The sequence below is a fragment of the Monodon monoceros genome, unplaced genomic scaffold, assembly GCF_005190385.1.
Source record: "Monodon monoceros isolate NGI ecotype Baffin Bay Population unplaced genomic scaffold, NGI_Narwhal_1 Super_Scaffold_1, whole genome shotgun sequence".
In the NCBI taxonomy this organism is placed as follows: domain Eukaryota; kingdom Metazoa; phylum Chordata; class Mammalia; order Artiodactyla; family Monodontidae; genus Monodon; species Monodon monoceros.
Window position 1 is genome coordinate 71,497,271 of NW_021703765.1, and position 16,051 is coordinate 71,513,321.

General features: G+C 48.5%; 1 protein-coding gene across 7 annotated transcripts in view; it reads right to left on the reverse strand.

The window, feature by feature from the left end:
- Positions 1-9,043: 9,043 nt before the first annotated feature.
- Positions 9,044-16,051, reverse strand: part of HECTD4 (HECT domain E3 ubiquitin protein ligase 4) — a 190,857-nt gene continuing 183,849 nt past the window's right edge. For all 7 annotated transcript variants that reach the window (XM_029226045.1, XM_029226052.1, XM_029226037.1 and 4 more), the window contains 6 exons: positions 15,840-15,943; positions 15,366-15,587; positions 13,250-13,416; positions 12,772-12,967; positions 11,983-12,205; positions 9,044-11,416 (listed from right to left, as the gene is read on the reverse strand). In XM_029226045.1, the coding sequence (XP_029081878.1) occupies positions 11,280-11,416; positions 11,983-12,205; positions 12,772-12,967; positions 13,250-13,416; positions 15,366-15,587; positions 15,840-15,943 (1,049 nt within the window). In that variant the 3' untranslated portion in view covers positions 9,044-11,279. The remainder of the gene's footprint in view (positions 11,417-11,982; positions 12,206-12,771; positions 12,968-13,249; positions 13,417-15,365; positions 15,588-15,839; positions 15,944-16,051) is intronic.

Genomic DNA, 16,051 nt, shown 5'->3' on the forward strand with positions numbered 1-16,051 from the left:
GGTAGGAAGAATTGCCCCAATTTCATATGTGGAAAGGAGTGACTTGGCGTAGGCTATGCAGCTAATTCATGACAGCCGAGACTCTGAATTATACTGAGATAAAGAAAAAGGGGGACTTCCCTGGTGGTCCAGGGATTAAGACTCCATGCTTCCACTGCAGGGGGTGTAGGTTCAAAAAAGGGGATGGAACCCAGGCTCATGGCAGTGAAATCGCCAAGTCCCAACCACTGGACCGCCAGGGAATTCCCTATTTATTTCCTCTTCCGTGAACTTTGATGGTTTGTGTCTTTCAAGGAATTTGTCCATTTCAGTAAGTTGTTTAACTTATTAACATAAGGTATTCATAATATTCCCTTATTATCTAAAAAATATCTGTAAAGTTTGTAGTGATGTCACCTCTTTAATTTCGTTTGTTGATAATTTGTGTCTTTTCTCTTTCCCTAATGTGTTTGGCTAGAGCACGGATCTCCAAATTTTTCTTTGATAAAAGCCAAATAGTAAATATTTAAGGTTTTGCAGGCTATACTGTGTGTATTTCAACTACAGTAAGCCCCCTACATACCAACCTTCAAGTTGTGAACTTTCAAAGATGCGAACGTGAGTTTGCGTGTCCAGTCATGTAAGTTAGTTCGCGTGTCTGGTGTACGTTGTCACGTGTGTGCATCCTCTACACGTGGCTGCATTTCTGTGTACTGTACGGTACTGTACAGAGTACAGTAGTACAGTATCTTTATTTCAAGCCCAGGATGTCCAGAAGCAAACGTAAAAGCAGCGGTGATGGAGCTGGTACTGCTAAGAGGTGCCAGGAATTGGAGGCCCAGAGAAAGGACGAAGAGAGACAAGAGGAAGAAGTAAATGAAGAACCGAAGAGATTCATGACGCAGGAAATGGCAAGGGAATTTTCTTTATCTGAGGAGGCACTGTTAGTTTTTGAGGCACAGGAACCGAATGTAGAACGGTACACGAAGGTTACAGCAGCCATTCAAAGTGCAATCCAGTGCTACCATGTCACCTATGACGAGAAAAAAAGGAGCTAGACATCACTGGATCGTTTTCTCAGGAGGGTAGATAGAATTGAATCCAGCAAGGAACCAGAACCTGTGCCATCAACGTCAGGCATGAGTGAAATAGCAGCTTGCCCTGTGTCTCCTATTGCTGGCAATCCTTCAGCTCTACCGTCTCCCACCTCCTCTCCCTCCTCCAGTCAGTAACTTTTCTTGCCTGTTCCCTCGATGCCAGCCTCTGTATGCCAGCTGTTGCGCTGTACTACTGTACTTTTCAGGGCACTGTACTGTGAGATTAAACATGTTGTCTTTATTGTGGGTTTTTTAATGTATTATTTGTGTGAAAAGTATTATAAACCTATTACAGTACAGTACTATATAGCCGATTGTGTTAGTTGGGTACCCAGGCTAACTTTCGTTGCACTTATGAACTCACTCTCGGAATGGAACTCGTTCATTTGTACGGGACTTATTGTACTCAACAACGCTGTTATAGAGTGAACACAGCCATGGACAATACACAAATGAATGGGTGAATAAAACTTTATTTACGAAAGCAGGTAGCTGGATTATGGGCCATAGCAGGGCAACTACTGGGTTAGAGATTTATCTGATTTTTAAAATTTTTTTTTATTTTTTATTTTTTTTATTCTGATTTTTATCACTTCCTTTCTTTTGCTTACTTTGAGCTTAATTTTTTCTTTACCTAGTTTCTTAAGGTCAAAGTTGAGGTCACTGATTTGAGATCTGACTTCTTTTTTAATATAACTGTTAAGTGCTTTATCTGCATCTCACAAACTTGATGTGTCTTTTCATTTCATTCAGTTTAAAGAACTTTGATTTCTTCTTTGATTTATGGGCTATTTATTAGTGTGGAATCTAGTTTCCAAATATTGTTTTTTTTCCAGATTTGTTTTTGTTATTGTTTTTAATTTCACTGTGGTCAGAGAACATACTCTATATGACTTGAATCTTTTAAAATTTATCGAGACTTCTTGTGTCCGTAGAATATTCTCCAGGCCATGATTGTTCTGTATGTACTTGAAAAGAATGTGCATTCTGTTTTGGTTGGATGAATGTTATATAAATGGCAGGTGGGTCAACATTGGTTGACAGTGTTTTTCAAGCCTTTATATCCTTACTGATTTTCTGTTTACTTGTTCTATATATTATGGAGCAGGAAATCTCTTATTATAATTGAGGATTGTCTGTTTTTCTTATAATTCTATAATTTCTGTTCCATTATTTTCAAGTCCTGTTATTACATGTGTAAATACTTACAATAGTTGTGCCTTTGTTTAATTGGCCCCTTTATTATTATGAAATGACCTTCTGTATTCTTTGTAACATTTGCTGTGAAGTACACTTTGATATTAATATAGCAATCTTAATAGTATTAACAGTCCTCCGCTTTCTTAGTGTTAGCACAGTACATCTTTTCCATCCTTTTATTTTAATTCCTATTTGTATCTATATATTTAAAGTGGGTTTCTCAAAGACGGCATATAGTTGGGGTTTTTTTTCATTGTTTTTTGTCTTGGTTTTGGGTCCATTCAGACAATCTGTCTTTTAATCGAGGTGTATAGGCCATTTACATTTAGTGTGATTATTGATATGATTGGGTTTAAATATATAATTTTCTCTGTCTCTCTTTTTTTTTTCTCTTTTGCTGCTTTCCTTTGGATACTTTTTATAATTCCACTGTACCTCTTTTGTTGACTTATTAGTTATTACTGTTTATTGTATTATTTAAGTAGTTGTTTTTTTGTGTGTGTGGTATGCGGGCCTCTCACTGCTGTGGCCTCTCCCGTCGCGGAGCACAGGCTCCAGACGCGCAGGCTCAGTGGCCATGGCTCACGGGCCCAGCCGCTGCACGGCATGTGGGATCTTCCTGGACCGGGGCACGAACCTGTGTCCCCTGCATCGGCAGGCGGACTCTCAACCACTGTGCCACCAGGGAAGCCCTAAGTAATTGTTTTAGGGTTTATGGTATACACTTTTTTTGGCCGCGCCACATGGCATGTGGGAATCTCTGTTCCCCAACCAGGGATCAAACCTGTGCCCCCTACAGTGGAGGCCTGGAGTCTTAACCACTGGACCACCAGGGAAGTCCCATAGGGTTTATAATATGCAGTTTTAACTTTTCAGTCTACCTTCATGTTTGATATTACAACAGCATATTTCATTTCTCTCCTCCCAGGCTTTGAGCTATTGTCATAGTTATTTCTGCCTTTGTTACAAATCCCCAATATACTGTTGTTTTCTTTATAAACAGTCAATTATCTTTTAAAGAGATTTAAATAGGAAAAGTATCTTTGGGAGTTCACTGGCAGTCCAGTGGTTAGGACTCAGCGCTTTCACTGCCATGGCCCCAGGTTCAATCCCTGGTTGGGGAACTAAGATCCTGCAAGCCGTGTAGTGTGGCCAAAATAAATAAATAATAATTTAAACAGACAGAAGGTTATTCCCATATAGATTTTTGGTTTGCAGTTACCATGAGGTTTTGATATAGCAGTCTGTATATATACAAGATTGTTTTAAGTTGCTGGTTTTTTAATTTGAAATGCGTTTCCAATATCCTGCATTTGTACTCTCCTCTCGATTGCTGGTTTTGAAATCATATTTTTGTGTGGATGATTTTGTACCTTTATGTTTGCCTTTACCGGTGAGCTTTCCCATTCGTGATTTTCTATCTTCTAGTTTTGTCCTTTTCTTTTCTCTCTAGATAAGCTCTTTTAGCATTTGTTATAAAGCCGGTTTGGTGGTGCTGAATTCTCTTAGCTTTTGCTTGTCTGTAAAGCTTTTGATTTCTCCATTGAATCTGAATGAGAACCTTGCTGGGTAGAGTATTCTTGGTTGCAGGTTTTTCCCTTTCATCACTTTAAATATATTATGCCACTCCCTTCTGGCCTGCAGAGTTTTTGCTGAAAAATTAGCTGATAACCTTATGGGGATTCCCTTGTATGTTATATGTTGCTTTTTTTTTTGGCTATGTTGGGTCTTTGTTGCTGTGCGCGGGCTTTCTTTAGTTGTGGAGAGCGGGGGCTACCCTTTGTTGCGGTGCACGGGCTTCTCATTGCGGTGGCTTCTCTTGCTGCAGAGCATGGGCTCTAGGCGTGTGGGCTTCAGTAGTTGCAGCACGCAGGCTCAGTAGTTGTGGCGCACGGGGTTAGTTGCTCCATGTCATGTGGGATCTCCCCAGACCAGGGCTCGAACCCGTGTCCCCTGCGTTGGCAGGCGGATTCTCAGCCACCGCGCCACCAGGGAAGCCCATCTCTTGTTGCCTTTAATATTTCTCTTTGTCTTTAATTTTTTTTTAAAACTTATTGGAGTATAGTTGATTTACAATGTTGTGTTAATTTCAAGTGTACAGCATAGTGATTCAGTTATACATATACATATATTGATTCTTTTTTTCTTTTCCCATATAGGTTATTATAGAATATTGAGTAGAGTTTCCTGTGCTATACAGTAGGTCCTTGTTTGTTATTTTACATATAGTAGCGTGTGTGTGTTAATCCGAAGCGCCTAATTTATCCCCGCCCCCTCCACGTTTCCCCTTTGGTAACCATAAGTTTTTTTTTTTTTTTTCTTTTTTTGCGGTACGTGGGCCTCTCACTGTTGTGGCCTCTTCCATTGCGGAGCACAGGCTCCGGACGTGCAGGCTCAGCGGCCATGGCTCATGGGTCCAGCCGCTCCACGGCATGTGGGATCTTCCCGGACCGGGGCACGAACCCACGTCCCCTGCATCGGCAGGCGGACTCTCAACCACTGTGCCACCAGGGAAGCCCCATAAGTTCGTTTTTGAAATCTGTGAGTCTGTTTCTGTTTTGTAAATAAGGTCATTTATATCATTTAAAAAACATTAAATTCCACATACGAGTTCTTTTTCTTTAATTTTTGTTAATTTGAACACTACCTGTATTGGTGTGTTCCTCTTTGGGTTTATCCTGTATGGGTCTGCACTTCCTAGACTGGAGTGTTTCCTTTCCCATGTTAGGGAAGTTTTCAGCTATTATCTCTTCAAATATTTTCTTAGGCCCTTTCTCTCTTCTCCTTCTGGGAGAAGAGAGAAATGTGAATGTTGGTGCATTTAATGTTATACCAGAGGTCTCTTGGACTGTCCTCATTGTTCTCATTCTTTTTTCTTTAGTCTGTTCCACAGCAGTGATTTCCACCAATCTGTCTTCCAGCTCACTTATTCATTCTTCTGCCTCATTTATTCTGCTACTGATTCCTTCTAGTGTATTTTACATTTAAGTTATTATATTGTTCATCTCTCTTTGTTTTTTAAATCTTCTAGCTCTTTGTTAAACATTTCATGTATTTCTCTGTGCCTGCATTCTTTTTCCAAGATCTTGGATCATCTTTACTATCACTACTCTGAATTATTTTTCAGGAAGATTGCCTATTTCCACTTCACTTAGTTTTTCTTCTGGAATTTTATCTTGTTCCTTCATCTGGAAAATATTTTTCTCATTTGGTCTAACTTTCTGTGTTTGTAGCCTCTGTTCCTCAGGCAACAAGATTGTAGTTCCTCTCGCTTTTGGTGTCTGCCCCCTGGTGGGTGAGGTTGGTCCAGGCTTGTGCAGGCTTCCTGGTGGCAGGGACTGGTGTCTGCCCACTGGTGGGTGGAGCTGGGTCTTGTCCCTCTGGTGGGCAGGGCTGTATCAAGGGGTGTGTTTAGAGATGGCTGTGGGATCAGGATGACTTCAGACAGCCTGTCTGCTGATGGGTGGGGCTGTGTTCCTGCCCTGTTGCTTGTTTGGCCTGAAGTGTCCCAGCACTGGAGCCTGCAGGCTGTTGGGTGGGGGCCAAGTCTCAGTGCCAAAATGGTGACCTCTGGGAGAGGTCATGCCAATGAATATTGGCTGGGGCCTCCACCACAGTTGTCCTTTCCCCCACAGTGAGCCACAGCCGACCTGTGTCTCCACAGGAGACCCTCCAAGATCCACAGGTAGGTCTGGCTTAGGCTCCTATGGAGTCACTGCTTTGCCCTGGGTTCCAGTGCACATGAAACCTTGTGTGCACCTTCCAGCAGTGGAGTCTCTGTTTCTTCCAGTCCTGTGGAGCTCCTCCACTCAAGCCCAGCTGGCCTTCAAAGACAAATGCTCTGGGGGCTCCTCCTCCCAATGCCAGACCCTCAGGTTGGGGAGCCTGACGTGGGGCTCAGAACTCTCACTCCTGTGGGGGAACCTCTGTGATATAATTATATTTGTTTGTGGGTCACCCACCTGATGGGTATGAGATTTGATTATATCATGAAAGTGCCCCTCCTACCACCTCGCTGTGGCTTCTTGTCTTTGGATGTAGAATATAGTTTTTGGTAGGTTTGAGTCTTTTTTTGTCGATGGCTATTCAGCAGTTGTGATTTTTGTTTGTAAGTGAGAGGACGTGAGCTCAAGTCCTACTCTGCCATCTTGTCTCCTCACTTTATCACTGATTTTAAGCAACTTGGTTATAATGTGCCTTTGTACAATTCTGTGGCATTAAGTACATTCACATTGTTCTGCAACCATCACTACTACCTATTTCTTTGCTTCTTTAAATTCATTAAACATCTTGCGTCTTTGAGTTTATAGCTTTCAACCAAATTCAGAGAAATTTCAGCCATTCTTTCTTCAGATATTTTTTTGTTTCTCCATTTTCCCTTTGGGGGATTAAATTTACGTGTATATTAGGCCACATGAAGTTGCCCCATAGCTTATTGGTACTCTTTACACTTCTTTGGATTCTTTTGTCTGTGTTCCGATGGATAGTTTCTGTATGTCTCCAAGTTCACTAAATCTTCTGTAGTCTGCTTTGTTGTTAATTCCTCCAGTGTAGTTTTCATTTGGGACATTGTAATTTTTATCTCTGGAAGTTAAATTTGGGTTTTTATATTTCTCAGGTCGCTACTTAATATGTAGTTATAATAACTGTTTTAATTCCCCTGGTCACTAATTTATCATTTGTGTACTTTCTGGGTCTTCTTGTGTTGATTTTTTGCATGTTTGGTGGTTTTGATTGGATGCCAGATATTCTGAATTCTACCTATTTTGGTGCTGGGTATTTTTGTATTCCTATAAATATTGAGCTTTGTTTCTCATACTTAGTTACTTGGAAACAGTTTGATCCTTCTAGATCAAACTTTTATGCTTTATTAAGTGGGACCTGAGCAGTGAGTAGCCTAGGGCTAATTTTGCTCCACTACTGAAGCAAAACTGATGCCCCATAAACTGTGTTTTCCACACTGGCTCTTGGGAAAAGGAACCATTTCCTGTTCTTTGACAGCTCTAATCCTTTTGGCTGGTTCTTTCCCCAGCCTCTGGCAGTTTCCTTACACGCATGGGATTATCAGTACTCAGTGAACACTTGAGTGGGATGCTCAGCAGATCTATAGAGCTCGCTCTCTGTATAACTCTTTCCTTGTTGATACCCTGCCCTGTAAACCAGCTGCTTTGGTCTCCTTGGATGCCAAGGAGTTGGGTTGGCACCCTCAGTTTCTCCTCCCTTTGCTGCTGACAACTCTGCCCCAACTGTAAGCAGAGGCGGTAGTAGGGCCCCCCACATTTGTTTCTCTTCTCTCAGGTCTCTGTCCTTCATGCCTGTTGTCTGATGGTAATTTGTCAGGTATTTTGTTTTTTTTAGAAGGGAGGGTAAGGTTTGGTTTCTGTTTATCTATGTTAGCTAGAATTAGAAGTGTCTTGAAAGCATTACTTTCTAGATTGTTATAAAATCTGATGCCATTCTGATTTGCATGTAACCGGTTTTTTCCCTTGAAGCTTTTTAGGGTGTCTATCTGGTGTTTTGAAATTTCCCCATGTTGTATGTTGGTATACATTCTTTGGAAACTCATGTCCTCTTGAGTTTTTCAGAATTTTCTTGTGTTATTATTCTGGTAATTTCTCTCCTGTGTTCTTTCTTTGCAGATTTCCAATTATAGTTGGATGTCGGCCCTCTGAGACTGACCATTTTTTATTTTCCTTCATATTCTCTTTTGGTTTTTTTGCCCTACTTTATGGGAGATTTCCTCAATTTTATCCTTTTATCATATTATTTCTGATATTAATTTCCAAATTAATGTTTTTTATCTTCTCTCACAGCCTTTTTCTCCCCTTACTTAATGGACACGATATTTACACTTTGCGCCTTAGTTGTTTCTTGGATATCTTGTTCTACTCCCTGTACTATTTCCTGGGAGTTGTTTATTTTTGTTTTGGTATTTTTATGTTGTACTTCTCCACAAACCTCTGATGTTTCTGGGCTATCTGTATATACTTAAGAGTGAGGCACTTGAAGGTGATGAGCTCTCTTCACCATTCACTTTCACTGAACAGTAGGCTGGCATTTTCACTGGAGAGCCCAGGCTGGCAGGATCTGTAGGTTTTTCCTCTGGGTTAGTTCAGGGCAGGGTCTTCCAGCCTGCTGTAGGAGCCTGGGGTGGGGTGGGGGCAGGGGCTGGAGCCCTGAGCATCTCAGGTAGTTTCTCCAGAATATAACTTCCGGCCTTCTGCAGGGTGGTGGGGGCTTGAATTTCTGCTTCCTACATGCATTTCCAGTCCTTGTTTTTCCCTGGCACATGAGGCCTCCAATTCCTTCCCTTTACAATGTGTTTTGGTTCTGTGTGTATGTGGCGGGGGGTGGGGGGGTATGTGTAGGATGGACGCGGGACAGCGAGAAGAGGGCAGAGCACTGATTTTGGATAGCAGTTCTGAGCTAAGTCTTTACTGCTTCCCTGTATTTCCTTTTGCACAAAGTAGTTCTAAATCCACTGCCTGTGCCCAAAGGAGGACACGTGGTCTAAGAGAGGCCCAGACTCTTCCAGTGCAACAGTCCACTTGAGGAGAATCCTCACACTGGCACAAGAGTACAGACCAGCTCCAGGACAAGGAGTGGGCAGAACCTGCAGGGTTAGGTTTACCTTTGACCTTGGATTTCCATCCCTTTAATCAGACTTTCTGTATGAAAACCATAGACTATAAGGAGTCGAGTGGGGGGCAAGGGGTAGTTTATAAGCATAATGGAGTAAGAACCACATCAAGTGTAAAGAGACCATAATAATTAGAAATACTTTTAATTCCTAGCTTCTTGGCGACCCTCAAGTATCAGAGCCGTCCAAGCATGTTGGCCTTCGAATCTTCTCAGCAAGAGTAGATGATCACACAACTCTTAAGGTAAATCAAAATTAGATGAAGGTTATTTATTGGTGTGACTTTTCCTGTCATGAGCTTCTTTTACACAGCAATGGTGTAAATAGCATCAAATTGAATGAAAAGTTTGTTAGATGCAACCATAAATAATTATAATAAATATACATCAAGTAACTTTACAGCACACATTTTTTTAGGGCCAAGGTTTGGATCTGTCTGGACCTCAATGTGCTCTCTGGGAGAAGCAGTTGTGTTAGCAGCAGGTATCTTACTCACAGCTGTCATCTAGTCAAGTGATGGGCCAACAGAAGCTTTCCAAACCCCTCTTGGGGAGGTAGCTGACAATTCTGAGTCCATTCAAGGGATGGGAAGGATGGGGGCAGTGGGGGGACCAAGATGGAAAAATACAGGGAGGAAAAACCACTTCTAGTAAATCCAAAGGCTCTTTCATTATGCAGAAATGAAATAAGAGGATCCTTGTTGTCAGGACTACATCCTGGTGTGACTGCCCCCCCCCCCCAGTCAAGGGGGCTGTGGCCCCCAGGAGGCAGTGGCCTACCGTATTCCTTCCAATTAGGGAAACTGCTGGCAGGCACCTCCAGACATGACTGATCCTGCATCAAATGTAACTGATGCAACCGGAACAATTCACCCAGGTTTATCCTTTCCTTAGGTCAGGGAATCTTTTCTATAATGGTCCTTAATGCATTTCCTAAGAATAACACGGAGGAGGTGGATGCTAATGCCTCTAACTCTAAAATCCACACACCTTTCCAACAGGCCAGGGCCACAGCAGAGAAAGGAGGAACAAATCCTCTTTCTCACCAGCATTCACACTCCAAAGCCTTCTAGACAGCACTCACTCAGAACTTCCAATATTCACAATATTATACAATAAATACAGTGATGTGATTCTGTGAGAACTGGCAAGGCCCAAAATGACAGTGTCCAGCAAGATGGCATATGCTGCTCTCGAACAAAGTACCAGTGGACAAAGACCTACTCAGGGCACAAATGCACTGGGGCCGCAGGTGGGCTGCAGCAGCTCAGCCCTGGCACACACTCACATGGGGTGGGGAGGGGGTGCCGCATGGGCCCGGCCAGAAGGACCCAGGTGTCTCCATCTGGACTTGAAGGTCTTAGTCACTGCAGTAGGCCCTGAATTGAGCAGAGCACCTCAGACAGCTCTTTTTAAAATGGGGTGTAGCCTTTCCTCTGCTCCTCACATCACAAATACCGTAGTGAGGAAGGGACGTTTCTGAGTACAAAAGTGGGGCAGGCTTGAGTCATGTGCTTTCCTGTTCCGAGCCTCAGAAAAAGGCCCCCAACTTGAGCACTGTCCCTCTAGCTCCAGGGGTCCTCTCAACTCCTGAGCTGGGACGCACCTGGCCTGGCTCTGCATACTAAGGTCAGGGAGGAACCCTTTGGTCTTCTAATCCTGGGCAGCACTCAGTGGGAAACTGTCGGACCGGGGCCCAGAAGAGTCGGACAGCAGAGAGGGCTGTCTGGGTGGGAAGGGACGGGGGAACCATTGTGGGCTTTTCTTCAGGAAAACCCAGACCATGGACAAGGGTCTAAAGCCGGAAGATTAACACGTAAAGCTCCCTGTGTGTGTCTCCCATGTTTGGGTAACTGGCCCAACCATTTCAAGATGGAAGGAGGCTTGCAGGAGCCACGTCCAGGAGAAACTCCAGCTCAAGGCAGAGGGGCAGGGCTGGCCACCCACTTGTCTGTGAAGACGCTCTGCAGAAAGAACAGGTGCTCTGTGGGCCAAGGGCATCTCACTACCAGCTTCCTGCTGGGTGGTTCCATGATGTGGAACCAACTGGGGCCTCACAGCCTCAGAACCTGGTGGCCACGAAGGAACATGTCCAGGAAGATCAAATGAGACAGGAGCTGTCTGGGAACTAAACTAGCCTACAAACATACCACAAATAGGTAGCAAAAGAACCAACCCATCACGAAACGTACAAATACATAAGGTTAAGTCTTCCAGGAGGTCCTGGAATGTGGACAAAGGTTCGGAAAAGCAAAATGTTGCCAACTCCTCACGCAGGGCCCCGGAGGGATGTGCTCGCAGTGGCAGGCTTCCTAAGCCAGCAGAGCGGTGCCTTGGTGACAGCCTAACTCGGGCTCCCTCCCCTCAGCCACTCAGGGGGTCTTCGCGATAGTGAATGGCACAACGAAGTTTCTCCAGCATGATTTCCAGAGAGGAGTACTGGGGAAGCTTGATCATGAACATGCAGGTCTCCACTCGGATGTAGCGAGAGTCTGGGGAACCTATAGGAGAGACATCGGGCCAGCGTTAGAGCGTGGGACTGGATCCCAGGGAGGCCTGGCTGGACCCTCTGCCTCCAGGTTTGCCTCTCTGGGCTGCTCCAAGTCAACCCCAAGGCCCAGTCGGGGGGATGAGGGCCTGGGAGGCTGGATTCTGGAGGAGGAAAGGGCAGATACACAGCTGCTGTACAGCACAGGTACCAAATGGCTGACCCGTGACAGAATGCTGACCGCAGGCAGGTTTGTCTGGCCGGCAAAGAGTTTTGATTTTTTTAATTTTGCTGCATTTAAAAGTTGGAAGATTAAAACACTTCTGGATTTTAAGCTTTTAAAAATTTCAGAAGACACGTCAGCGTCGGGCCTATACTGCCATTTGGCAAAGGTCAGGTTTGGGAAGCCCATGGCCCCAAGCCCACCCCACCACCCCCTGGCCTCTCTCAATTTACATTTGGGCCTTGGTGTTCGGGGTCCCTCTCCATTCTTCCCCACCTCATGCAGGGCCTAGCAGCCCCAGCTCCAAACGGGGCCCATGTGTCCCTACTTGGAACATGACCAGGGGAGGCCAGTACCTGCTGTGCCATCCGGGGGGGCGATCTTCATGGGGTATGGGGGCACATGTGCTGTGTCGGGGCCCCCGTCTTTGCAGGGGCAGGTGAACGGGATGCGCTCTTGGTTGCAGGCAAACTTGATGAACTTGCACAGTTCCTCCTGGGCAAACATCTCCAGTGCCCCCCAGAAGAACTCGATGTGCTGGTCCGTCTCCATCAGGCCCACCTGGTACATGGTGTGGGCCTGGGGAAGAAAGGTCGCAGACGTGAGCAGGCCTGGGCTTCTAACCCAGTGCCCCCCCCCCCTCGACAAGGCTGGGCCCAATCCCGGGGCAGGGTGCAGCAGGGAATCGATGGCTGCAGGACACAGGGAGGTTACAATGATGACAAGGACTGCAAAGGCACACTGTCTGTGGCCTACGCGCTAGGCCTGGCAGCAGGAGTTCTCCATACATTACCCCACTGACCCCGCCGGGCAGGTCTTGTCACTCTTCCCATTAGAGGTGAAGTCACTTGGGCAAGGTCTCCCAGCTGGCATGGGCAAAAGTGGGCCAGGCTGAACAGTGGAGGGGGCTTCACCTCAGGCTGGTGGCTTAATTCATGGCTCGGGAGGCAGGTGATCTGCCACTTCCTGGCTGGGCGACCTTGGGTAAGTGACCTGTCTTAGCTTCAGTTTACACAGCAATGAGACAGGGGTGAGCACAGCTCCTCTCACATGTGAGGAGGACAGAGTGCTGGGGCCCAGGAAGTACTAAGACATGACAGGCCACTGCCAACATGCCTGTCAGCCCAGCTGGCCCAGCCACCGACCTTCAGGAACTCGAGGTTGATGTAAGGGAGGCCGCACGTCCGCAGCTCCATCTCCAGCGGGCTGAGTGTGGTGAGCAGCTGCAGGGGGATGATGGCGCCCAGGCCCGCGCGCACGGCTGTCACACACTCGACGTTTTGCAGCTCCCGCAGCCGCAGGCTCCGGATGGCTGCTGCGTAGATGTCCTTGTTCTCCCACCTGCAGGGGTCGTGGGTGAGAGGCGACGCTCAGGAGGCTGCTCCGGGGCCTGGGGGCCACACCGCGCAGGCAGAGGCCCCAGGCTGTTACCCGGATTTCCCAGGCCTGGCAGCTCAGTGAACTCCTCTCCTGCTCTGGGTGTCACCCGCCCCAGACCTGCTGTCTCTGAATAAAGTCCTTCCACTGAAGATACTCCATCTTTCCTGGCACCCACCGTCCTGCCTCACACCCTCCCCCCAGTGGAAGCCGCCGGTCCCCTGACCTAGGCCCCCACGCACTCACGCCACAGGGATGTGCCGGCCGCGGCTGCACAGCTCCACCTCCTCGCCCGCCATGGTCAGGTAGGTGAACCGGCAGCAGGGCTTACTGGGCCCGTCGGGGCTCTCGATGGCCAGGTGCTGGGAGGCAATCTCGGCGCACAGGGCCTCCAGCTCGCTCTCGTCGTTGATCTGGAGGGAGGCATGGCAGGGCGGGGCTGACTGCCGCCCTGCTCCCCAGGCCCTCAGAAGAGGGAACCCCTTCCCCAGTTGGGCAGATGTCGGTCATTGTTCGGTGGCGGGGGGGGGGGGGTCTACTGTGGCCTGGCCCGCCAGCCTTGCCATCAGTTCAGTGTTAGGCACGTGACTGAGGCCTCGCCAATGAGACCCAAATTACAGTTGCTCTCTTTCACTGGTGTGGACACAGCTGAAGGCGGTGCACCTCGTGATGCTGGGGCCATCTTGAGATCACTCACTGACGACATCATTGGAGCACCTGGATTCAACCCTGTCTGAAGCCAATCTATATCTGTACTTTTAGTTTTAAGATCAAATCACTAAAAAAAATTTCTTTCCTAAGCTGGTTTGACCTGGGGTTTCTGTCACTTGTCACCAGAGAGCCCTGACTTAATTCTACCTGTGGAAGGTACACGGGCTACCCCCTCCACCATCTGGCCCACTGACGTGCATGCTGGGCCACCGAGGAGAGGATGGGATCTGACCCAGGGGAGAACAAGCCTGTAGCCCGGGACAGTGAAGGCTGCAGGCAGGCACCCCCGACAGAAGTTCAGGGCATTTCTTTCTGGTTCATGTGCCTCCCCCGCCTCTCCCGGGGTGGTTCTGTCTCCCAGCACCCTCTGGGGCCTTGCCCATCCCCTCCAGACAGAAGCCTTGGCTGGATGGTCTGCCTGGACGCCATCTCACCTCCTCTGCCTGCCTCAGGCCTTTGCTGCCACCCACGCCCCCGGGAGGACTTCTCAGAGCAGCACCTGGCAGCTACTCATAAATCCCCAGCCCGTGGAGGGTGTCCTGCTTTGACCCTTCAAACAATTCATCGTCGGCCCTCTTTCCGCTGAGAAGCCAACTGCTGTCCAGGACCCCTGCTTTGCTGCTCCCGTGCGCTGGCTTCCCTCAAGTGGCAGCTAAGGGGACTACGGAAAGCCTGGCAACGAGGCCCCTCCGAGGGCCCTCAAGTCTGGCCAGTGGAGGCCGATCGGCCAACCCCTCCTTCAGCAGATGTCCCCTGGAGAGCAGCCTCGCAAGGCCTCTGACACAAAGTCTGCCCCCCGGTGAGCAAGAGCCGCTGGCCTCGGGGAGGGCTGGATCACGGGCCACCTCCACACTCTGCCGGGATGGTCTCTAACCTGAGGAGCGCGTGTGGGCCAAAAAGCTCAGGCTTTCCAGCTGGCCAGACCCGAGCTCTGCTAGTGGCTTTGCTCCCGGCCAGCCCACCGCTCTGAGCCTCACTTCCCTCCTGGCCTCACTGTGAGGGCTTCTGAACACAGCCCTCCAGCGTGGGCCTTACATAAATGGAGAGCAGCGGGGCAGCTCCCTGACAACAGACGTGAGCCCAGCCTGGCCTCGGCGACTCTGCCGAACCAATGAACGGACCTGACCACAGCCTGAGCAGCGACCATAGGTGGGCTGGTCTGCGTGTGGAGGGGAACGGTCGGACACTGCTGTGATCTCACTATCTCTGTGTGTCCCAAGGCACAGGGGAGGGAGGAAGAGCTCCATTCCCAGCGCCCTGCCTAGGTGATACCCAAGAGTTGATCTGTGCTCTTCGTGAAACTCTGAAACCAAGCTCTTAAAAGTGAAACTGGCTCTGCTTGGAGCAGCTCCCACCCAACACTTCTACTCCTTTAGCTGCCGGGAACCCTTCACCCCTGTGTCCTCACGAGGCCCAGCAGGCTGGTTAAGTCACCCCTGGGCTGCTGCTGTCTGCAGGGAGGGAAGACTGAGGCTCCTGTCCCCCTGAGACAAGCCTGGCCAGCAGAGATGCCTTATGCAGCCTAATGTTCTTCAAGAGATGGCAGTCAGTCCCCAGGTGGGGACACAGAGGCCATGGGGTGGCAATAAGGGCCCCAGGGGCACTGCTCCGGGCCCCACTGTCCCCCAGAAAACATGGGCTTTTCACTTACACTCTCGAATTTCTTGACATAATTGTAGGTGAGTATGTCTGCTTCCTGCAGGTCTTGGTCAGGGTCCAGGGGCTCACCCACCAGCGTCTTCCAGAAGGAGGGCAGGAGGTCCAGGGGAAGAGGGACATCTGCTCGAATCGCAATTCCCAGCAACTGGCCCAGGAAGTGCAGCAGCTGCTCCTCCCCGTAGGTGATGGGGCTTGGGGTCAGGAGGTACTTGCCCTGGAGGTGGAGGCAGAGGTGAAGTGACTGACGTGGGCCTCTGCTCCCCGCAGGAACATGGGTCCCAGGCCCACGGGACCCACGGCAGGCAGAAGCATGTCCAGCCAGAGCAGCAAGAGCACCGCCCAGACCAGGAAGGCTTGTGAAAGGTCTCAGAGCTGATGAGGACGCGCACGCATGAGCCGAGCCCCTGCCCCTCAGGGAGCCGACCGCTGGGCCACCAGCCTTGGCTGCCCAGGCCTCGCGTCTTACCTTGTTCTTGTTGACGGCTGAGCTGGGGCACAGCAGGAGAAGGGAGAGCGAGGAGCTCTGCAGCTCTTTACACACCTGCCACAGGAAGTGGCGGAAGGAGCCGCCTGCGGGACAGATGGGGACCTATCAGCCTACCCTGCCCGCAGGCCCTGTCCCCACCGGGAAGTCAACTCCTCTGCCCCCTGGGCTGCGGCTTCGGTGGGTGGAAACAG